The sequence below is a fragment of the Emys orbicularis genome, chromosome 5, assembly GCF_028017835.1.
Source record: "Emys orbicularis isolate rEmyOrb1 chromosome 5, rEmyOrb1.hap1, whole genome shotgun sequence".
Lineage (NCBI taxonomy): Eukaryota > Metazoa > Chordata > Testudines > Emydidae > Emys > Emys orbicularis.
In genome coordinates this window covers 56,267,893-56,292,250 of record NC_088687.1, presented here as the reverse complement: position 1 = coordinate 56,292,250, position 24,358 = coordinate 56,267,893, and the positions used below count along the sequence as shown (strand labels likewise).

Sequence of the window (24,358 nt, the reverse complement as noted above, 5' to 3'; positions counted from 1 at the left end):
CCACCCCACTCCCAAGGCACCCCATTTGCAGATAGGTGGTTGTGGTGGGGTGGAGGGGCAGCACAGTGTTGACTATGCCAGTTTTGTGACATCTACTGATTCCCCGGTATCAGGAGGAATCCTCAACTGCCCCTTTTTGATAGCTTTCAGGGCTGAATCCATGGCTGGTTTGGATCTACAAAGCCACAGACTTGTTATCCACTCATCTAAGAGTCTATAATACTCTACTAGAAAGAGGAGGTAATGAGATTTTTTTTCTACCTATCAGTCCTACAAACTGAATGTCAACTCTAGCTCAAGCTGAAGGTTTGGGGTTTTTTCCCCCCGCTTTTGCCTTCTCACGTATCACCACCAGAGAGAAAGTCCCTGCAGCACAAAGTATAACTTAAAATTATACCTATGTAAACACACAGTATCCAAATTCTGCCCTGAGTTACATCTGTACAACTCCAGTTATAACTTGCCTACAGGATCTTTATTACTAGTGATGACACATAAAAAGAAAATAAGATCACTTGACTTCTGCAAACCAAAGTGAGTTTGACAAGTAGAAAAGACATATGTAAATTAAGTAAATATATTGGATCACTGAGACTCAACAAACATGGAACTCAAGCAAGTCATTTTTCCAGAACAATTTTAGAACAGCCACTGACTTTACACCTGTCACTCATGAGGATTACCACTGCTGGGCCTTGAGCTACTGCACCTTTGAACAGGAGCAGGGAACTCCATATGTGAGGGAAAGAAGGAAAAAACTCTCTAGCAGTTTGGTGTAGATGCTACTCGTAGGTTTGGAATGTGAGCCACGGCACTGGCAAAAATGGATCAGAGTGCTAACTTGCCTCTAAACTGCGCGGCCATGCAGCAGGCTATCAAATTCTGCGCAGGTGGGGAGAGGCTCCTCTCCCCCAGCCCCATCCCCGGAGCTGCCACGGTGAGAGAGGGCTGGGGGGAGTCCTCTCTCCCCACTGCAGCCTCGGGACAGCCTGCACCCCAAACCCCTCATCCCCAGCCCCACCCCAGAGCCCTCACCCCCAGCCAGAGCCCTCATCCCCCTAACTCCAACCCTCTGCCCCAACCCTGAGCCCCCTCCTGCACCTCAACCCCCTCATCCCCGACCCCACCCCAGAGCCATCACCGCCCCCCGCACCTCAACCCTTTGCTCCAGCCCTAAGCCCCCTCCCACACTCCAAACCCCTTGGCCCCACCCCGATCACACATCACCTCCATGTTGGTGCACATAACGAAATTCATTCTGCACACGGATGTAAAAAATTTGAGGGAATATTGTTACAGTGCACCACTCAGGTGAAGTAATGAAGGTCCATGATAAATACAATTTATCACAGGACTACCACTACCACATAGGATTATAACAGGGGTAGGCAACCTATGGCACGTGTGCCGAAGGCGGCACGCGAGCTGATTTTCAGTGGCACTCGCACTGCCCGGGTCCTGGCCACCGGTCCAGGGGGGCTCTGCATTTTAATTTAATTTTAAATGAAGCTTCTTAAACATTTTAAAAATCTTATTTACTTTACATACAACAATAGTTTAGTTCTATATTATAGACTTATAGAAAGAGACCTTCTAAAAACATTAAAATGTATTACTGGCACACAAAACCTTAAATTAGAGTGAATAAATGAAGACTCGGCACACTAGTTCTGAAAGGTTGCCGACCCCTGGATTATAATATAAAATATACAGAAATATGAAGTATGTTGTCTGCAAATAATTTGGGCAATAGTATATTTGAAGGCTGCGCTAGACAATCTTAATAAATTCTTGAGACTTGGACCATCAAAATTTAAAATAAAATGCCTATATTTTGGATGAGGTCACTAGAAGTAAGTTTCTGTGTAACACATTTAAAGACGAATTAAAAATTAATTTAAAATTACTGATGTTTAAAAGGGGCACTCTAGAAAGCTTGATAAAGCCTTTTTATGGTCTTCATTTTGGCTGAGATTTTCAAAGCATTCTGTCACCCTATTTTCAGTAGAAATGGGGTGCATAATTCCCTTAGGTCCACTCCTTTAAAGAGCTCAGCCTATTGAACAAAATTGAAACAAAAGAATCGTGAAAAAGCAAGGTCGAGACACCAACTACTGACCTTTACGAAATATATTCAAATCTACAGTGGAAATGGTATTACTGCGTGATGGTGGCAATCCTGTTGTAGGGATGCAATAACTACTATCAGTGTCTGAGGCAGTACGAGTAATGCTACAGGTTTCCACGGGAGATCGATCTGAAGCGTGATGTGGTTTTGGTGGTCGAGGTGGAGGAATATCTGGAATAGTCTCTAGCTTCGAAGTTCCTTCTGGAAAAGTTCGTGGAATCTGATAAGTACCTCCAGGTGTTGGGGGAATGTCATAACTAATGGAGAAATGCCTCATTTGTGTATCTAATGAAGATGTAGCAGAAGGGGTATTGAAAACATGCTGCTCTCCTTCTGCATCAGTCCCAGATGGAGATGTTGCCTTTGGTAAACCATCCTGTGAATAACTCCTAGGCAGGTTATAAAGGCTGCAGTCTACTGACACTGATGCCGCTCGAGGTGGCGGAGAGTCATAGGTACTTTGTTGCTGAAAAAAGCCGTTCACTGCATGCTTGCTCAATGATGGAGCAGAATTTTTATGGGAGGGTACATTATCATTGCAGTCTGTTTCAGAAGAGATGGACTTTGCTGAGTCAGCATGCAATCTAAACAAAATAAGATTGAAATGTTGATGTATAAAGAAACACATTACAACTGTAAAGAACAGAACATTTAAAATGTAAGCAACTAAAAGTCATTCAATTTCTTAATTCTAAAAAAATTAAACAGATCTTTATTTTAAATATTTTAAGTAATTATACATGCACACACACACACACACACACACACACACACACACACACACGTACGTACGTGTGTGGATATATTCATCACATCAGCTAGGCAGCTGGGGTTTTCACAAATATGTGACTTTGAATAAAGTCTCAGACTGGTTTGGAGGGCTTCTTGTTTGGCTGGGTATTTTGAAAAAAACATGTTGCACACTATATGAAGAGCTCATTAATGGCAATGTTAATGGTCCAGACATAGCACTAAAATTCTGGGCTTATGGTAACTTGCTTCCTCTAACAAATACGAAGGAAATACAATTAAAAAAATAAAGCCTTGTAACTTGCAACAGCTTTAAGTAGATACCTAAAGACATACACTTTTTTTTTTAAGCATACAGAAGACAATGTATAGAGAAAATCAGAAAATGGAGGCAGAAAAGCTGAAGCAGTTAGTCTGAAGAAAAAAATTACAGGACATGGGGAACAAACCTGTATTCTGGTCTTGACCAGGGACAAGGCAGCATTGTTTGATATATTTTTTTTTTAAATCCAACAGTGAGTTTTATATGGCTTCTTTGGAAATTATGTCTCTTACGAAGACAACACCTAACAATGAACTGTTACCTACAATACCAAAAAAAGCAGTGGCTGCACTCGCTCGCTCTCTCCCCTCTTGTGTAGAATTCCATCATCACATTGTGGCACAAAAATTCAGTTGATAAGCCTGATAGTTAGTTTAACACAAAAGTCAAAATGAACGAAAACACTAATAGGTAAGTAGAGTAGTTACCCTTAAACTTAGCATTTACCCACAATGCCCACATATTGGTATCGAATACACCACACTATTTTCTAATTTAAGTACCACTGGAATCTATTGTTGCCTGTGTGGCACAATCTGAGTATGTCACTGTAATAAGTACAGCTATTACCTCTATTACTCCAGTCATGTAACCGATTACAGGGCAGTTTATAAAATTATTGGGGTAAATATTTGACTGAAGATAAAACAACAACATGTAACGTCTTGGATACTAGGAGCTATAAAAAGAAAAGTTACACACTTACAAATATACAACCTGGTTCTGTAGTGCTTATTCAAACAGAACCTCCCAGCAAAAGCAATGCGAGTTTTAACTGAATAAAGATGACAATTTTATATACCATACCAGTGACAAACAAAAGGTCTCAAAGTCATATTTTTCTATCCTGTAGAAACAGTAGTCAAACTATAGTATCAAAGATTATTAGTCTCAGTGCGCACGCGCACACACCTTCAAAAACTTCAACTAATTAAAAGTTATAAAAATAAAATACAAATTAAGGCAAGAAACACACAGCATAGCATGATATGACAATAGAATAGAAATTCATGTAGCAAGCAATACAGCACACTTTATTTTCACTCTTCCATTCATGGATTATGCAGTTATTACAATCATTGTTGTCCATTACATATTCTCTATTTACCTATGCTCACAAACCCAAGTGGGCTTTAAAATATTGAACACAAAAAGTATTACAAATATCTTTAAAATCTTACTTACCAATTCTGAGCGCTAAGGAGCCTTTTACACGGGCCTTTGAGAGACCTCCTAATGAGGCTGTGCTGCATTTTATTTAATTCTATAAATGCACAACATGCAGGAAACAGTCAGCTAAAACCATCATTGAAAACACTGCTCTACAGCCAAAATGCTTCTGAAATAAATGTAGTCAAACTTTACTAATTCTGGGTCACTGAGAACGAAAATGATGCTTAAAATTGTTGATTGGCTCTAGTTTTCAAGATATGCTATTGGGTCAGTATATATGACCCTTGACTTGGGAATGGAGGAGGATAAGTGAGTTATAAAGGGAAGGGATCTCAATTTAAACCAGAAATGACTAAAATACATCTTTGACTGGATCTATGAATAAATCTATGACTGGGTTTGGACAGTACTTGCTTTTTAGGCAAAACAATGAATGATGCAATCTGAAGCTGGTATTGCCTCATACATGATATGAATTGCATCATGTTATTCCTAGAAGTCATGGATGATGCAATCATAACGAAGCTTAGAAAAGATGGGGATCGATATGAAAATCCAGAGGTGGATAAAGAACTGGTTAAAGGGGAGACTGCAGCGGGTAGTACTGAAAGGGGAACTGTCGGGTTGGAGGGAGGTCACCAGTGGGGTTCCTCAAGGTTCGGTTTTGGGTCCGATTTTATTTAATCTATTCGTTACTGACCTCGGAACCGAATGTAGGAGTGGGCTGATAAAGTTTGCGGATGACACAAAGTTGGGAGGTATTGCCAATTCGGAGAAGGATCGGGATATTTTGCAGGGAGACTTGGATGACCTTGTAAATTGGAGTAACAATAATAGGATGAGATTTAATAGTGGGAAGTGTAAGGTGATGCATTTAGGGATGACTAACAAGAATTTTAGTTATAAGTTAGGGACGCATAGGTTGGAAGTGACGGAGGAGGAGAAGGACCTCGGAGTCCTGGTTGATCGCAGGATGACTATGAGTCGGCAATGTGACGTGGCTGTGAAAAAAGCTAATGCGATCTTGGGATGCGTTAGGCGAGGTATTTCTAGTAGGGACAGGGAGGTGCTGCTTCCGTTATACAAGGCGCTGGTGAGACCTCATTTGGAGTACTGTGTGCAGTTCTGGTCTCCTATGTTTAAAAAGGATGAACTCAAACTGGAACGGGTACAGAGAAGGGCCACTAGGATGATCCGAGGAATGGAAAACCTTTCCTATGAAAGGAGACTCGAGGAGCTCGGTTTGTTTAGCCTAACCAAAAGAAGGCTGAGGGGGGATATGATTGCTCTCTTTAAATATATCAGAGGGATTAATACCAAGGAGGGAGAGGAATTATTTCAGCTTAGTAGTAATGTGGATACGAGAACGAATGGATATAAACTGGCCGTGGGGAAGTTTAGGCTTGAAATTAGACGAAGGTTTCTAACCGTCAGAGGGGTAAAATTTTGGAACAGCCTTCCGAGGGAAACGGTGGGGGCGAAGGACCTCTCTGGCTTCAAGATTAGGCTTGATAAGTTTATGGAGGGAATGGTTTGATGGGATAATGTGATTTTAGTCAATTAGGCATTAACGGGCCATCGCGGGTAAAATGAGGGTCCGGCTGTAGAATCTTGCCTGTATGCTCGGGGTTCTGCTGATCGCCATATTTGGGGTCGGGAAGGAATTTTCCTCCAGGGTAGATTGGCAGAGGCCCTGGAGGTTTTTCGCCTTCCTCCGCAGCATAGGGCAGGGGTCGCAGGCTGGAAGATTCTGTTGTGGGTGAGTCAGCTTTTGTGGCCTGCATCATGCGGGAGGTCAGACTAGATGACCATATTGGTCCCTTCTGACCTTAAAGTCTATGAGTCTATGAGTCTATGAATCACTCTGCTGAACAAATTGCCCTATATCAGCTCTAGAAATCATACAGTGTCGTGCTCTCTTATTTGTCAGTGTTTGATTTTGCAAAGGGACACATTTCTGTTTAGCCAAAGTGAGCAGAGATGCCTCGTACTTGTGTGAACAGTGCAGATAACTTCTGCTATGTTTGTGGTGAAGTGACATTTGCATCACAAAAGCGCAGTATAACCACTATGGTTAAGAAAGCCTATCACCTTTATTTTGGCTGCAAAATTGGAGATCAGGACAAGAGGTGGGCCCCACACATATGCTGCAACACTTGTGCAACAAATCTTGGCCAGTGGTTGAACAGGAAAAGGAAATCTATGGCTTTTGCAGTGCCAATGATTTGGAGAGAGCCAACAGATCATACCAGCAATTGTTACTTCTGCATGGTGCCTCCAGTTGGGAAAGGTGTGTCAAAGAAGAAAAAGTGGACTGTGCATTATCCAAACATTCCATCAGCTATACACCCAGTACCCCACGGAGAAGGACTGCCGGTTCCTGATGCACCAGAATCATTCTCACTTGAGTCAGATGAGGAAGAGGAAGAGGATGAAACTTCTGGTCCTGAACCATCAATGTCACAGGACCCACATTTTCTCCCATCCTCCTCCTCTGAACCACACCTCATAACACAAAGTGAACTGAATGACCTTGTCAGGGATTTGGAACTACCCAAGAGTAAGGCAGAGCTGTTGGGCTACAGACTACAGCAGTGGAATCTCCTGGCAGGTGATGTTAGGGTTTCCATGTTCCGTGACCGTCAAAAGGATCTTGTCCCAGTCTTCTTCATGGAAGGTGATCTTGCAGCCTGCAACAACATCGATGGTGTGATGGCAGCCCTCAACATCGTTCACGATCCAGATGAGTGGAGACTGTTCATTGATTCATCGAAGACGAGTCTTAAAGCTGTTTTACTGCATAATGGCAATGTTTTGCCATCAATTCCAGTTGGTCATGCAGTCCATATGAAACCTATGACAACATGAAAACTTTTGAGGTGCATAAACTATGACCAACATCAGTGGCAGCTTTGTGGCGATTTGAAGGTTGTTGCTCTCTTGCTTGGTCTGCAGACTGGATACACAAAGTACTGCTGTTTTCTCTGCGAATGGGATAGTCGTGCAAGAGATTCCCACTACATCAAGAAAGATTGGCCACTCCGACAGTCATTGGAGCCTGGGAGGAAAAGTGTTCAGCATCCACCACTTGTTGAATCAAGGAAGATTTTGTTACCACCCTTACACATCAAGCTGGGTCTGATGAAGAACTTTGTCAAGGCCATTGACAAAACACAAGCAGCTTTCAAGTACCTCCGTGGAAAATTTCCAAGGTTCCAAGTGAAGCTAAGATAAAGGAAGGTATCTTTGTTGGTCCTCAGATTCGTGAACTTCTTTGAGATGGTGCATTTGACCATGCACTGCGTGGCAAGGAAAAGACGGCATGGAAAGCCTTCCAGTTAGTGGCAATAAATTTTCTCGGAAACAACAAGGCAGACAACTACAGGTTGTTGGTGGAAAACCTCCTCAAGGCATACAAAAGCCTTGGTTGCAACATATCACTAAAGATACATTTTTTGCACTCTCATCTAGATTTTTTTCCACCGAACTGCGGAGCAGTGAGCGACGAGCACGGCGAGCGATTTCACCAGGACATTGCAACAATGGAGATATGCTATCAGGGCAAATGGAGCCCATCAATGCTTGCAGATTATTGCTGGACAGTGACAAGAGATGCTCCATTTAATGAATACAAGCGACAAGCCAAGAAGCGCCGAGTAGACACTGAATAGGACTAAACTATGTACATAATAGTTTTTTGCCTTTTGTTTCATAATAAATTTTATTTATATAACCCTTTTGGTGATTTTTAAAGTGTTACATAAACAGGACAGGTGAAATATTATCATGTAAAGCAACCATAAACACATGAAAAGACCTAGGTTTACAATTTATGATTCAAACTCTACTATCTACACAATATACACATCCTTCAAGTCCTGACCTGGCTCCACAGAGGTGGTGACAGGACATAGGACCATACTCAAACTGGCTCCCACTCTCCATATAGCTGTGCAGTTGGGAGTTGGGGGAGTATGCATGTCCCTGACAAGGCTTTTAACTAAGTAGAGGCACATTTTTGTCCCTTTAAGTGGCTCTTGGTTCCTCTTCCCAAAACTAGCTGCTGACAGAAGATTAGGAACATAAATAATTTTACAAAAATATTCAGTTTTGAAGCAGACTGAGGATTGAACTCCCCACTTTCTAATACACTGTAAGTAGTTTGGTCACTTATCCTCTACCAATAGCTTTCCCTCTGTGAGAATCAATACAACTGGGCAGAGAGACTACTCCAGAGAAGGTATATAGGAGCAAAGCAGCTATTGTGTATCAGCACTCAGGAATGGTAAAAGAGCAGTGTGAGAAGCATGCATGGTAGAAATGTGAGTTCAGCCTTGATAGGTGCTGTCATAGCCCTATCTTGATTAACTGAAGTTGGGTTACATTGTTTCTTTTATTAAAACTCACAGCAGACCATGCAGGACATGTTTCAAATATGAAATTTTCAAGCAGGTTATGGCTCTGTGCTTCATTTCTCACACAGACTAAAAAACAACAATTATACACTCACTGCAGTGGAATCTTTTTACTTTCAAAATCCTCCAGTAGTAGGTATTCTTTTCCTTCTTCAGAGATAAAGGATGACCCTGGGCTGGTTTATAAACAGGAAAAAATGGAGTAAGATCAGCAAGATAACAGCTGTTATTTTTGTATGTATCTCTGCCAACCAGCCAGAAATGTAAAGATTTCAAACAGACTCTATGGATGAAATTTTTCTTGTAAGATCAAAGATGAACTCTCAATCTTATTTAACACTGCAGTCAAATGTAATGATATTTTTTACTAATTACCTATTAGAACTTTAAGGATGGTCCAAAGTGATCAGGGCATAAAACTGTACTATAGAATAAATATTATGATTATTAATACAACTACTATTATTTCTAACCTGCCCCCAATTCCAGTAATTGTACAACATTTTTAAAGTATCTATAAATAAAATAGATGCATGTTGGCACTGAAGATGCAAATACCAAGAACCTTGAAAATTCCAAAAAAGAAATAACCTAGAAATATTCTCTATTTGCCCTTAGTCCCCCTCCCCCAAATGTACAGGAATGCACTGATTCCTAGATGTTCTAAAAAGGAACATGTTAAAGAAAGATATTTTCTCCTCATTTTTTGATGAACACTGGTCACTGTTGAAGGATGAACTAAAAGGTAAACACACTCCCAAACTAAGAATTTATGAAAATTCCTTTAATTTGTAACTTTTTTCTAATGTTATAACATCTGCCTACATAATTATAACTACTACTACGTTTTATTTTTTTAAAATATGGTTAAAAAAACTTTGCTAAGAAATACCGAAGGCCAAAAGGATGCATCAATCGAGTCTACTAACACCTAGAACCTGTATTATAAAAATCCAGAGATTAATTATTCTACTTTTAAAAAAAACCCTCAAAACGGTATGAAAGTCTAGAAACTAGCGGTAAAAGAAAGTAGCCACTTCAGTCATGCCATATATTCCTTCTTCGCTCACCATTGTTCCTGTGCGCTCATACAAGTTTCCCCTCCCCCCCATCGTAAATATGACCCCTTATAATCTGCATAAATACTGCATAACGTACTGCAAAGGTATTGTGAAATTCAGTGGTGGGCAACCTGTGGCTGTTCTAGTTCCTTATCAAGGGGGTCTATTTCCAATTTGCTATGGCCCCATTTCAGCAAAAGATATATGCCTAATGTTAGGCAATTGCTTCACTAACTTGCTGAGTTGGGGCTAAAACTCCAATATATCATTATTTTGCAGTAACACTATTACATATTTTATAAAATAAGGACAAACAGTTAAATGTTAAACAGCAAGCTCACCTCAACCTGAACTATTAGTGGTGCTACTGCCGCACTATAACGTACCAAACAACAAGGTCTTCAAATACTCAACTTAAAACACCATATATTCAACACATTCCATATCCCGCAAAAAAATGAACCACAGCTCCCTGAGCACCTTTTTCTTTCATCTTCCCCTCTCCATGTCCAACTTGCATCCTGCCCCCTATCTATCTCTCTCCCCTCCTGTCTTATCCAGACCTTCCCCGTCAGGGAATCATGGTGACATGCAGTTCATTCATACACTCTCCACCCTCACATTCCAACAAAATTATCCCTTCTAACTACTGATCAATCTTATACTTCTATAATCCTACCACTTAACTCTATTTAGCATACAGTGATTATATATATATATATATATATATATATATATATATATATATACACATATACATATACATACATATATATATATATATATAATCACTGTATGCTAAATATATATAATATATATGTATGACATAACATCACACAATAAACGAATAACAAAAAAAATTCATTGGCTACATCCTTCAATCCCCTACCATTCTCCACGGTCCCTCCCAGACTCCTATTCCTCCACATTTGTTCCCAGTCTCCCACCTCAACCCATGCTCTCAATTCTGGCTCCATTCAGCAACTGGAGTCAGAAGATGCTCAATTTATATTTCTAAAAAGTGCTCTTCATAGCACTTACACAACTCTTTACCTGCCCCTACCACAACTAGACCCCTTGAAATGCTGAGGAAGACATCTTGTCACCATGGCCAATTAAAGAAACCAATCTGGAGTTTCTAAGCCAAGCCGTTCTGGCGAGACAATGAGCCAAAAAGGGATTAGAATCATATTTAGAAAGTAAACTACAGCTAAATATTCAAAACGCTACCTTTAAAACTATTTTTTAAAATCAAACTGTTCAGAAAATCTTTACCCTCGGAAGAGATGTGACGTATTTCAGAAAGATTGGGGTTTTGGGGGGGAATGAGGAAGTTAGTAGTGGAATGTCTAACGCTTATAATACAGAACTAGCTTGAACACTCAATATAGAGCGACTACTACTGCTCCATATTACACAGATTCCTTCCCCTCAGGTTGCAAGACACTGTGGACATTCTGCCCTTTAATATTTTAGGAGTTAGCCAGTGGGCACCCTCCACTCCAAGCATTGTTTTGGATGTGGGAGGGCTGCCCACCACCTTCATCTTCCATGGACTGGAGGAGAGCAGGCTTATTTGCCTGCCCTAAATGAGATATTTTGGGAGTTGGCTGCAATCAGCAACAAGAAGACTAAGAAATACTCCTCTGGTCCCAGGACCATTTTACCTTACTCTGCGGTGCTCCAGAATGCATGGCACAGCAACACGGAAACCTGGCAGACAGTCACATCATTGACAAGGTATTGCTCTATGTGAATGTGTGGAAGACTCAGCAAAAACACTTTCATAGACCTCTGCTTAGCCTTTAAATATGCCCCTTTGCAATCAAGAGAATAATGAGCAAGCTTCTCTAGAAATACACAAGGGACCATTATTTTAAATTGTTACAGCAAAGCATCTCTGCTTGAGAGGTTTCTAATGTTTTCCGAGGACCATTCTGAGAAACAAAGCAATAATTCCTGGATATTTACCACTACATATTACATCCTCCTATACAGGCAGCATTACATTTCCATTTAAAATGAGAAGCAGCGGTTACTTGGGTACATCAGTTACCAGAGCTGCTCAGGTTTTTTTATATATTCTAAAATACTTGCCAGTTTTCCTACTCTTTAGGAGAGAGAACAGGGTGGGTAAATCTATTTAATATTAAATTGGACATAATTAGATCATACTAATTTTTCTATATTATTCAAAACACACTAACAGTTCACAAACTCAGGATGCAGAGACTGGATGGTTCAAGATAAATTGTCTCTCATCACAAGATCTCTTGTTTGAATTTGATCCAGGTCAGTAATATCCAAAAACTTATCATCTGAGGGCTGCTTGATAGCCTGTGTTAAATGAGTTGGTGATCTCAGTACAGGTCCGAGTTGATTTTTATCCCTATCACCGAGCCACCACTATAACTGTTAGTAATTTGGCTTCCTTGATAGTAGTCATGGTAGAAGTACAAGGTACTAAAAAGGCCACCTCTCCATCCTAGAGCTGGCTTGAGACACAATGGAGAGTGGTGAGAAGAAGGATCCATCTTTGCTATCCAAGTTGCACCTACTTCCCAAGATATACAGAAATATTTGGTCTCCGGGACTATTAGTCTGGTAGATGTTATCAGCAAATATTTTAAATAATTTAGAAAAACAAACAACAACAACAACAACAAAACAAAGACGCTGGCTCTGATGCTACCATTTCATATTATTAAAACAAGAAATTCAAGCACAAAACATAGGGAGAAGAGCAGAAGTGATAGGGTAAAGCAGTGGCCTCAAACTTTTTTACTGGCAACCCCTTTCACATCGCAAGCCTCTGAGTGCGACCCCCCCCAAATACATTAAACACACTTTTTTATATATTTAACACCATTATAAATGCTGGAGGCAAGCGGGGTTTGGGGTGGAGGTTGACAGCTCGCGACCCCCCTTGTAATGACCTCGCGACCCCGAGGGGTCCCGATCCCCAGTTTGAGAACCCCTGGGGTAAAGAATCAAGACTGGTGCATTTGACTGCTGAATGACTTCAACAAAAAACAATTATGTAATATACCGAAATGCTCTGCAGGAATAACCATCTTTGGTCTATACAAATGAAACGACTACTGCAAAAAAATGAAAACACCCATTTACCTCATAGGTTCAGGCTTCTTGCTTTGACAATTTATTAGCAATAGGTAATCCTGAGGATCTTCTTGGCTAGATGAGGACTCCAGAGGTGGGATGTTAATTAGTTGATATGGAGGAGGTAGGGATGATTCTGCTTGTACAGATGGTGGTGAAGTGTTGACTGCTAATGGTAATTCAGCAGATGCTGGTAAAGAACTGCCAAGTGGCTTCACAGCATCTATGACATAAAAGCACATAGATGTTAATCGCTCTTTTCATAGTTTATTGTGCTCTTTAAACTATATGATGTCATTGGAAGGTAAACAACATTAATTTTAACATGATAGTGTGCAGATTTAAGCCAATTTCAGCATCACAATAATTTCTGACTCAAAAACAGGTCTGTAGGATATTAGAAAAATATTTCTAAACAAAACTGTATATGGAAGATAATTTTGTCTGATTTGATGTACAAATCTTATGCGTGGAAGAGGATCTCCTTCATTCTAGGCCATTCAAAAATGCCTTGGGACCCTGTTATTCTTCAGTTTTTTCCAGATGTCATCATTCCCCTGACTGTCCCTTCGAAACTAGAGGTTTTGTCTTGTAACATGATTTTTCACCCACTTTTCTGGTCACAAGCAAAACAAAGATGCTGACTGGTACCATGCAACAATTAAGCAGACAAATCTGTTGTTTTAAAACAACAATCAAGCGCTCACAGGTTAAAATTCTGTTATGGCTGCATGATTCCGCATTTTATACTGTGTTCAATGTATTTTTCCTTGATCCCAGTCACTTTGGTATTTGATACTAGAAAACTAGGCAAAACTGAAAAGAAACAGGAAAAAATGAACAAACAAAAAGGCTTTGCTCCTATGGAACATTCACTGTTGCCTACAAGATTCTGTGAGATGTGCTAGATTCCAAAAGAAGACTTTCTATTGCTATCCAATCCTGACCTGCTACACCTCTTATTATTGTGCTGCAACGTTAGATCCAGGTGGGTCTTTTGTTGTCCCATCTCTCCTCTTTATAATTCTTTCCCCCTTCCATTTGTGAATGGTCTTTTCTTGCCAAATTTAATTCTTTGGTTTCTCCAGAAACACACACACACCATTTTGTCTGGTAGTCTAAAAATGCTAGCAGCATCAGATAGCAATAAACCTTTAACCCTTTTATTCTGTTTTTAAATTAAACTGCTTCATTTCCTTAAATTATTGGACCATCCTTAATTAATGTATTGTTAAACGACAAGACTCTGCAAGTGCAATTTGCACATCTTGCCAACAGTATCTGACTATTAGCATTGTTCTAATTAATTCACTACCCTACAATGCAACCGATCCATTAACCTTGCAGCGACCTACAAGGCTAACCAACAAAACTAAGCAGCTTAATAAAGGGATGTTCCCAAAATGATGATGATGTGTTCAATGATAATTCTGAATAAGGTTCAACTTCTAAGGAATTTAAAAAAAAAGGGAATATGACATGATCATTTCCTGTTTAGAAACTGCAAAGACTTTATATGAACAGATTTTAGTTTTCCACATTTCACAATGCAATGAACACCTTAATTCCCTGATGTTTGTATTAAAATGACAACTGCAAAATTCTCTTCATTCCCAAGACATGTTGGAGTGGACCGGCAGGGTCTAGACAATCTCTGGGGTCCTGACAAGAGGAGGATTGAGGGGAAGGTAAGGTGCAGGCTCAGCTGCTCCAGAGCCTTCCCTTCTCCTTCCTTCATGACAGCTCAGAATGCACACAGACAACATGTCTGTGCAGAGGAGAAGGAGGAGAGGTTGCTCCTTCATTAGCCAGGCTTGTGGGGTGGTGGCTGAGAAGAGAGGCGATGGACTCTGTGGCCCCCCTTTTTACCCTTGCTGTATATAAAACCCTCATAGACATGAGCTAGGATTTTTTTTACACAGGTAGTGCAGTAATCACACACAAGAAAATCCAGTATGATGTCCCTGAACTTTACAGGACATCTGTGTAGTAGACACAGAGACAGATGTGCGATCAGCAGAACCTAGTAGGTTGACAGAAGGCAGATACCAGCAGCGTGTGTGTGGGTACAGCCAAACTACTCTCAGTGCTAGTGCAGGTAATAGGTTCCAAGTGACCAGCTCCAAGAAGAAAACACGAGTAAGAAGTCTGGGAGATGACTGGTGGACTCTATTTAACTGGAGGAAGAAGAGGAGTCTTTAAATCTTTGTGAACTGAGGGACCTTTCACATGTACTCTCATTCCCCCTTGCAGGGGAATGGCAAGAGAATTCAGAAATGGGCTGAATCCTTGAGATTAGAATGAAAGGGGCCAACCATAAATGTTTATTTGGCCATTTAACACCACACTGGACTCAAATATATGCTTGGTATTTGGGGTGGGTGGAGTGCTAAACCATTAATATCTTCAACTTATGAACCTCTGCTGTGAAATCTATCCTGATGTGGATGCGTGGCATGCTCTAGTGCATTCCCAATCATTATTTTAAACCAATGTATGATTTAAACAGTGATTGAGTTACTCTGAAACAAAAGTTTTAGTTCGGCTGAAAATTATTTTTTCTTCATCTTAAGGGTACTTCTAATTTGCCTTGTATGAGTTAGTATTGTTAATAATTGTTTTCAGTACTGATAAAGTAAACAATGTTTTAATTTCGTATTTTTAAACACTCAAAAAATCTCTTTAGCCATTTAATATACTTTGGAACCTGATGTTCAAGGTTTAGCCTAGCAGCTTACTATGATTTTAATGAGCTTTAATAATGATCTTGGTTCATTTTGAATGAACAGATTAGTCCATCTGCACGCTAATAAAAAAAACCATTCAAAATCTTTTGGTTTGTTCCCAGAGCTCAGACACCAGAGCTGCTCTGAAATAACTGTGAATTGGAAAAGCATTCAGTGTAGTTATCATACACATGAGCACAACAAGTATCCCATTTCACTTAGAATTCCTGTATTCAGTACAGCTAGAACAAGCAGCTTTTTAAACTGGACAAGTTGGGGGGGGGGGGGGGGTATTTTTATTTTTTTGCTGGTCGGTAACAGTGGATAAATGTGTCACCCAGTTGAGTGTTTGTCAGTCTGGTCAATATAAAGCTGGGTATAAGAGCAAAGTTACACACAAAGTAGTTATGAAAATTAAACAATGGTTAAAAGGACATTTTGCAACCAAGAATAATGAAAGGCTTTCCCTCATCCTTTTGGTTATTTACAATGTTGCTGACGTCTGCACGCCGAGAATAATTTAGAAGGTTTGAATGCCTTTTTTATGTATGAACTAAATTATTTGATATAGTGTACTTTGCAAATGAGTACAGTAGAACTTTCCACCACTTTTTTGAAGTATGTAATACTTATGTAAAGTGTTTGCATAATGTGAGCAGAATATAAAAGGTTACGAGAGCCTTTATAAAAATATTGATTTAATAAAATGTCAATCGTGCTGATTTAGAGTATGAGAAAGCATTCTTCATAGGATGTAGGTAGAACTACTGGAAAGTAAAAATGGGATTTACCCATTGTAAGCATGAATCAGCAACAGATAAGCCATTGCCTGGCTCTACAATTCTTAGAGATGAGTCATTCAATCCAGTTACTACTATGTAGATGTTCTAATTAAAATGATTTAAAGACAAATCTATTAACCTTGAACAACTCCAACACAAACTATGGAGATGGAGTCATATGAGAGCCTACATAGACAGAGCAACAGAGAGTCCTGTGGCACCTTTAAGACTAACAGATGTATTGGAGCATAAGCTTTCGTGGGTGAATGCCCACTTCATCAGATGCATGTCTGATACACAGACAGAGTACACACTGCTACAGAAAACTCAAGAATTTGTGGTGGCGTATGCACGTGTACACACACACCTCTCCACCCACCCTAGAATGCAGTATGCAAAAGGAAAAATGAATGTCAAATAATCTCAAAGTACTAAGACACTTCACTAAATCACTTATCTTTCAAAGAACTAATATTTTATAATAAGGGAAATCATTTCTGCAGTATTATTCTAATATAATATAAATCACATCCTGACACACAGGATGCTTTAGTTCCTCTATCTCACCCCAACACCAATTTCTCCCTCTCCTCTTGCATTAGTTTTCTAGGTCTGTTTTCAAATCAAGGACATCATCTTTAATAAATGTCTCAGTCAAAAAACCTGTATAAATATAAACTGAGTCACCCACTCACCCTTGGAGGTTTTCAGCTCCCTTACATAAACTATCAATATATGAGTCAAGACAGTAAATATAGCATCCATGAAATACAGCCTATATTTACATACTCTTCTGTGAAGAGTGTAATACAGAGATGGTCGGGAATTTTCCAGTGAGACAATTTCAGCGAACTTCCAACAAAATACAAGCAGGATTCCACTGGAAACCTACCTGCTTTCTTGCCAGCTCCCCTGGCAGGCTGCTAAGGAGCCTGCACTTCCAGGGGCCACACCTCTAGGGCAGTCTCACCACATGAACTTCCCCAGACTTCCAGGCTCCCTGCCATGGAGCTGGGAGCCTGAAAATTTGAAGAACCCAGGTTCAATCTGGAGCTGTCAGGGCTTCTAGGCTCCTTGCCGTGGAACTGGCAACCTAGTAAACTTCGGAGCCACAGCTGAGCTGGGAGTTGCAGAGCTTGGGTGCCCAGGATCAATTCTGTTTAGAAATATTTGAAATTAAACATTTGGATTATTTCCAAACAAATATTTTTCCAGTTTTTCCCACCATGAGAAATTCTAAATTTATACTTGGTTCTGAAACAGAACAACTTTTTTCAGATTTTCACAATTTCCCACATAGTAGAAACTCTGCCTTTCAATCAGCTCTAGTGTAGGATCATAAAAGAAAATAAAATTTTTACATTATTGACTTTTTAATGACTAATTTTGAAGAACTGTACATTTCAAAAGCTTATTTTGTTTTTTCAGTCTCATCAAGTTACATTTAGTCCTCTTTTTCAAAAGAATTTAGCAGTTGTCTGTTTATTTTATGTTTAGGAGAGTCTGGTCTACTGTGAAACACCTATAACTGTGACTGACAGCCCTTAAGTTTATATCGTGTTATAGTTAACATTTCTGACTTTCAGCGTTTACTTTTTCTCAGATTCGGTGTTCATATTATGCAAACTGTGAATAATTTCATGCTGCATTTTTGGCTATCCATTTAAGTAAAAAAAGAAAAATAGCAAAGCATTTTAGTTTAAAATTTCTCCTCTTTCTCTCAACTCAGAGAAGGCACTCTCACAAAACACAAGATAAGGTATAACCATTAGCCTCCTTCCTCCCTATATCATTTATTTAAGTTAAAAAAGTTGCACGGGGAAATATGGTTACATTTGGAGTTAAGGAGAAGTTTAATGGGGTTTGGCACTAAGTGTGTATGTGTTTTGTTTTAAAGGAAGTCACAAAATGAGTGAAATGTTGAAAATTGATGATGTGTTATTCAGTTAAAACCTTCAACCCTAGTTTTCTGTTTGTTTGTTTTAAAATCACAATTAAGAATGAGGAAAAGTGATTTACAGATCAGTCTTCATCTCAAATAAATATTTTAATTGGTTACTTTTATTGCTATTGTCTTTAAAATGGTGTTATAGTGTAAAAGACTTAAGAACAGGACATGGAGGATGACTGGCTTTGCTGTATTGAGTATTATTAAAATACAATAATAATGCAATGTAACTTTAATGCCGAGAACTGAAGCATACAATGCAAGAGTCTCTGTATGGCACAAGTTCATGTCATATGAACTTATAAATTTCCTTGTCTCTATCTGCTGGATGAGAGCATTTGGATTTTTATTTATTTATTTTGCTTGTTTTTACTACATCTTTTCTGAGAGGAGACAACCAAAGCAGGACGCAGTTTGTAAGATAAGGACACAACAGATTCCTATAACGCCAATTAACCTTTTCCTACATTATTCTCTATGCACTCCTTAATACCTTCCAACATAAATAGTTACTTTTCTTTTCTAAACATTATATTGAGCAGACATCTTTACCGAGACCAGTTTCTAGACTAGAAGATCCTTCTTGGGATTCCCTGAGCAAAGGAGACGGGGGGTGAGGGGGAAAGACATGCAGGCTTACTTTTCTTTTCCTTTACTAAAATGGGCTTCAGCTTTCCTTTCCAAAGACAGGTTGCTTTAGTCATAGGGCAGGTTTGCCATCTACTGCTGCATCTCCCACTGGAATCCAGATATCTAGATCCAACTGTGTTTCGGGTGTCTGAGACAGATACTTTTACTGCTGTAGCTAATGTCTCAAAGGATCCCATGACTTGATGCCCAACAGTTTCTAAATCAACTTTTCTTCCATTTAAAAAAATCCTTTTATTTAAGGTGAGTTTAGTGCACATGAGAGGAAATCCAATTGATAAGATTGGAAAATGAAGTCAATCAGTAAAGATTTTAAATAATTTCTCCTGAGGAAAAGAAATCAGCTAAGTTATAGACATTCTTCCATATGTCAGATTCATATTTGCTCAGTAGGATGTGTATTTGGCAATAAAGGTTAGCCAATCAACAGATATCCTGCATTTTGGCAGGAGGTTAGACTAGATGACCCTTCCGGTCCCGTCTAATCCTGTGGTTCTATGATAAACCTTTTCAGACTAGATTCTAAGTAGTGTATTTCTGGGACTCATTTTTAGCCACTGCAGCCTCCTCCAAAATACCTGTAATTAGGCTATGAGAAATGTTGTACTCTACTCTCTCCAATCTCTCCATCTGGCCATCGCCTTGTCTCTTTCAGCATCACCCATTTGCTCTCTTCCTCTTGCCCTATACCTAGCCTTTCTGTGATTCCCACTCCATCAATGTCAATGACTTCTCATTTGCTCTCATCCATCTCCTCTCTTCCATGGTATGGTTGGTAATTGTCTCCATGCTTCACTTTCATCTATCCTGGACTCCTTCGCCCCTCTCTCTGCTATCGCCAGGTCTGCCTTGCCAGTCCTGGCTCAGCCACTATCTACTTTCTCTGTTCCTGCTCCTATGCTGCTGAACATCTCTGACAGAACTGCTGTGACCAAGCTGACATCCCCCACTACAAATTTGTTCTCTCCTCCTTCAATTCTGCCAAGTTTCTAACCTAACTAAGCAACTTTACTTTTCCACTTTAATTGAATCCCATGTCTGCAATCCTAGCCATCTTCTTTTACTATCTTTGACTCCCTCCTCAAACCCTCTCCCACTCCCTTATCTTTCTCCTCAACTCTCACTCTCCTCCAGTTATTTCCCTTCACAATACAAACATGCTTTAGTTTCTCATCTTAAAAACCCCACACGTCTCTCTAAATACTATCCTATCGCCCTATACCCTTCATCTCTAAGTTCATTAAACACACTGCCAATAGTCACTGTCTGGAGTTCCTCTCCTCCAGTTCTACCCTAGATCCTCTCCAACCTGGCTTCTGCCACTTGCACTCCATTGGAAATGCTTTCACCAAAAAGTCTATAACAGTCTATTCCTAGCCAAAGCTCAGAACCATCCTCATCCTCTTTGACCTGTCAGTTGCCTTCATAACCATCAACCATGTTCTTCTTGATATCTTGTCCTCCCCCATGACCTCCATGACTCTGTCCTCTCCTGGTTCTCCTCCTACCTCTCTAATTACTCCTTCGGTGTGTCAGAGGATCCTCCTTATCCCCCTCCAGCTTTTCGGGGGTGGGGGGGGTCCACCAAACACCATCCCACAGTCACTTTCTTTTCTCCCTCTACACATTGTCCCCGGGGAATCTTAGAATAGAATAATAGAATATTAGGGTTGGAAGAGACCTCAGGAGGTCATCTAGTCCAATCCCCTGCTCAAAGCAGGACCAACCCCAACTAAATCATCCCAGCCAGGGCTTTGTCAAGCCAGGCCTAAAAAAACCTCTAAGGGTGGAGATTCCACCACCTCCCTAGGTAACCCATTCCAGTGGTTCACCATCCTCCTAGTGAAATAGTGTTTCCTAATATCCAACCTAGACCTCCCCAACTGCAACTTGAGACAATTGCTTTTTGTTCTGTCATCTGCCACCACTGAGAACAACCTAGCTCCATCCTCTTTGGAACCCCCCCTTCAGGTAGCTGAAGGCTGCTATCAAATCCCCCCTCACTCTTCTCTTCTGCAGACTAAATAACCCCAGCTCCCTCAGCCTCTCCTCGTAAGTCATGTGCCCCAGCCCCCTAATCATTTTCGTTGCCCTCCGCTGGACTCTCTCCAATTTGTCCACATCCCTTCTGTAGTGGGGGGACCAAAACTGGACGCAATACTCCAGGTGTGGCCTCACCAGTGTCGAATAGAGGGGAATAATCACTTCCCTCGATCTGCTGGCAATGCTCCTACTAATGCAGCCCAATAGGCCGTTGGCCTTCTTGGCAACAAGGGCACACTGCTGACTCAGATCCAGCTTCTTGCCCACTGTAATTCCCAGGTCCTTTTCCGCAGAACTGCTGCTTAGCCAGTTGGTCCTCAGCCTGTAGCAGTTCATGGGATTCTTCCTTCCTAAGTGCAGGACTCTGCACTTGTCCTTGTTGAACCTCATCAGATTTCTTTTGGCCCAATCCTCCAATTTGTCTAGGTTACTCTGGACCCTATTCCTACCCTCCAGCGTACCTACCTCTCCCCCCAGTTTAGTGTCATCTGCGAACTTGTTGAGCATGCAATTCATCCCATCATTAATAAAGATGTTGAACAAAACCGGCCCCAGGACCGACCCCTGGGGCACTCCACTTGATACCGGCTGCCAACTAGACATCAAGCCATTGATCACTACCCGTTGAGCCCGACAATCTAGCCAGCTTTCTGTCCCCCTTCTAGTCCATTCATCCAATCCATACTTCCGAATCAAAAGCTTTGCTAAAATCAAGATATATCACATCCACCATTTTCTCCATATCCACAGAGCCACTTATCTCATCATAGAAGGCAATCAGGTTGGTCAGGCATGACTTGCCCATGGTGGATCCATGTTGACTGTTCCTGATCACCTTCCTCTCCTCCCAATGCTTCAAAATGGATTCCTTGAGGACATGCTCCATGATTTTACCAGAGACTGAAGTGAGGCTGACCTGTCTGTAGTTCCCCGGGTTCTCTTTCTTCCCTTTTTAAATATGGGCACTATATTTGCCTTTTTCCAATTGTCCGGGACCTCCCCTGATCGCCAAGAATTTTCAAAGATAATGGCCAATGGCTCTGCAATCACATCAGCCAATTCCCTCAGCACCCTTGGATGCATTAGATCTGGACCCATGGACTTGTGCTTGTCCATCTTGTCTGCCAACACAAATTCTACTGCTATCTCTATGCTGATGACTCACAGATCTACCTCTTTACTACAGACCTGTCTTCTTATGTTCAAATTATAATCACAGCTGGTTTCTGTAACAACTCCTTGTGGACATACAGCAATCAGCTTACAATCAAGATGGACAAAACAGAGCTCTTACTCCTTTCTCTATCACTGGACAACACCAGCATTGTTCCGGTGACTCCTCTCTTTACATCCCTCCACTGGCTCCCCCATTCTCTATGGCATCACGCATAAGCTGCTTGTCTTCACTTTCAAGGTCCTTCATGACCTATCCCCACCTATCATTGCTTATGTGCCATTAAGATGTCAACTCCTGCCTCCAATCAGCCAAAGATGCCAGCCTCCAGTGTCCACTGGTTAAATTTTCAAACAAACATTTTTGTTGTTTCTCCCATGCTGCTCCTTATGTGGGAGGAGCTCCCCATAAACATCTGCAAAGCTCCCTCATTCTCCTCCTTCAAATCCCTCCCTTTGCTGTGATGCCTACAAAAATCTTGATAACTATTAGGCTGCAGGAGTGCTGAGACCATGCCCACCATGCTGACTAGTACTATCTCACTGTTTCCTTGTTGTCTTTTGTCTTGTAAATTCTGCAAGAAAGGGACTGGTTTTGCTCTGTTTGTATAGCACCTAGCAGAATGGGGTTCTGATCCATGACTGGGGCTCTTAGGTATTAACCAACTACAAAAAAAGATAACAACAACATCATCATCTGAGGCTGCCTGCCACTGTGGAAGTAGATACAACTGGAAGGAACTTCAGGGCATTCCCTTGAGGCTGGTGACTGATTGTCCCCACCTAGCTGCAAGCAACCTTAAGTACCTAATCATAATGCATCTGTGAACCTTAACATGATGAAGTAAATCCTATAACCTGCAGAAGATTTAAATCAAAAACAAATTGTACAAAACTGAAAGGCAACAGAAGAAAGTAAAATTGCTATTTCATACAGAATGATTTAGTGAATCTTGAAAAAAGTTCCTTTGTGCGTGAAATAGAACTTTGATTCCTTTGAAGAAACATGATCAGCATTTCTGGAAAATATAATTTAAATGCTATGAAAAAAACAACCAAGATCTATGGGGGGGGAGGGGGAAATACACACTATACCCTTTTTCTGTTCTTTTTCTCCTATTTTCTTTTTCCTCCACTTCTTTTCCTTTATTCTTGCTACATTTATTTAGCTGAATAGGCTGATGAACGTACTGTTTGTATGTAGAACGTACTGTTTGTATGTAGTATGACAATTCTTTTTCTCTAAAGCTCTGATTCATATACAAGTTTAACTTTAATGCCTATAAATTAAAGGTAACCTGCATTTTCATTTTTATTATTTTTTACTTCAAAATAGTTAAAATACACATAGTACTTTTTCTGCTGAACACGTGTGTGTTGAGAGATACAGTATAAAGTTTTATAGAAAAGTAACTAAAATAAACCCTTATGCATTACCACTTCCCATTTTCATTTTAGATAGTTATTATCTATTATAGAATCCTGGAAATTAGCACTTTATTGCTTTCATCTGAAGATGGGGTAGAAAGTAACAATAAACACCCACCAATCTGTTTCTGTTAAATACAAGGAATAATTATTTAAGGTTGTTAGGCAACTTGAATATCTATTTCTTGGTAACTCCAGACTCACCAGGAATCCAAAATGACTGAAAGTAGATGTAAACTCTATCTTGAAAACTAAATCCCTGTAAAAGAAATTGTCCTACAATATATTGTACTGTACTGTACTGCTTCCTTAACTCTGCTCTCAGAAATCTGCACAGATTCAACAACTTGTGACATTGATGATTCAGGAACATGAATCAATCTGCTCATTGTCCAAATAACAAAGTGAAGTTATTGTAATTTTCCGAAATGAATGGTGACAACGTGCATAAATCATTTCTGCTTGGAAGGCCTACGCTGGAACACCACATAGAAACACTCCTGTGCAAGTCAAAGGGAAAAAAAGAAAGAAAATAACAGCCTGCCAGCACCACAGATATTCCAGTAAAGCTACCAGATAGCATAGAAGGAGCAACATAGTGATCAACTGAGATAATCCTTCCCCTCCCATCACCAGAACAA

General features: G+C 40.3%; 1 protein-coding gene across 2 annotated transcripts in view; it reads right to left on the bottom strand.

Annotated features, from left to right (window-relative positions):
* Positions 1 to 24,358, bottom strand: part of GAB1 (GRB2 associated binding protein 1) — a 139,600-nt gene that overhangs the window by 29,452 nt on the left and 85,790 nt on the right. For both annotated transcript variants that reach the window (XM_065405352.1, XM_065405353.1), the window contains exons 3-4: positions 12,979 to 13,192; positions 2,120 to 2,712 (exon numbers count right to left, since the gene is read on the bottom strand). In XM_065405352.1, coding sequence (XP_065261424.1) covers positions 2,120 to 2,712; positions 12,979 to 13,192 — 807 coding nt within the window. The remainder of the gene's footprint in view (positions 1 to 2,119; positions 2,713 to 12,978; positions 13,193 to 24,358) is intronic.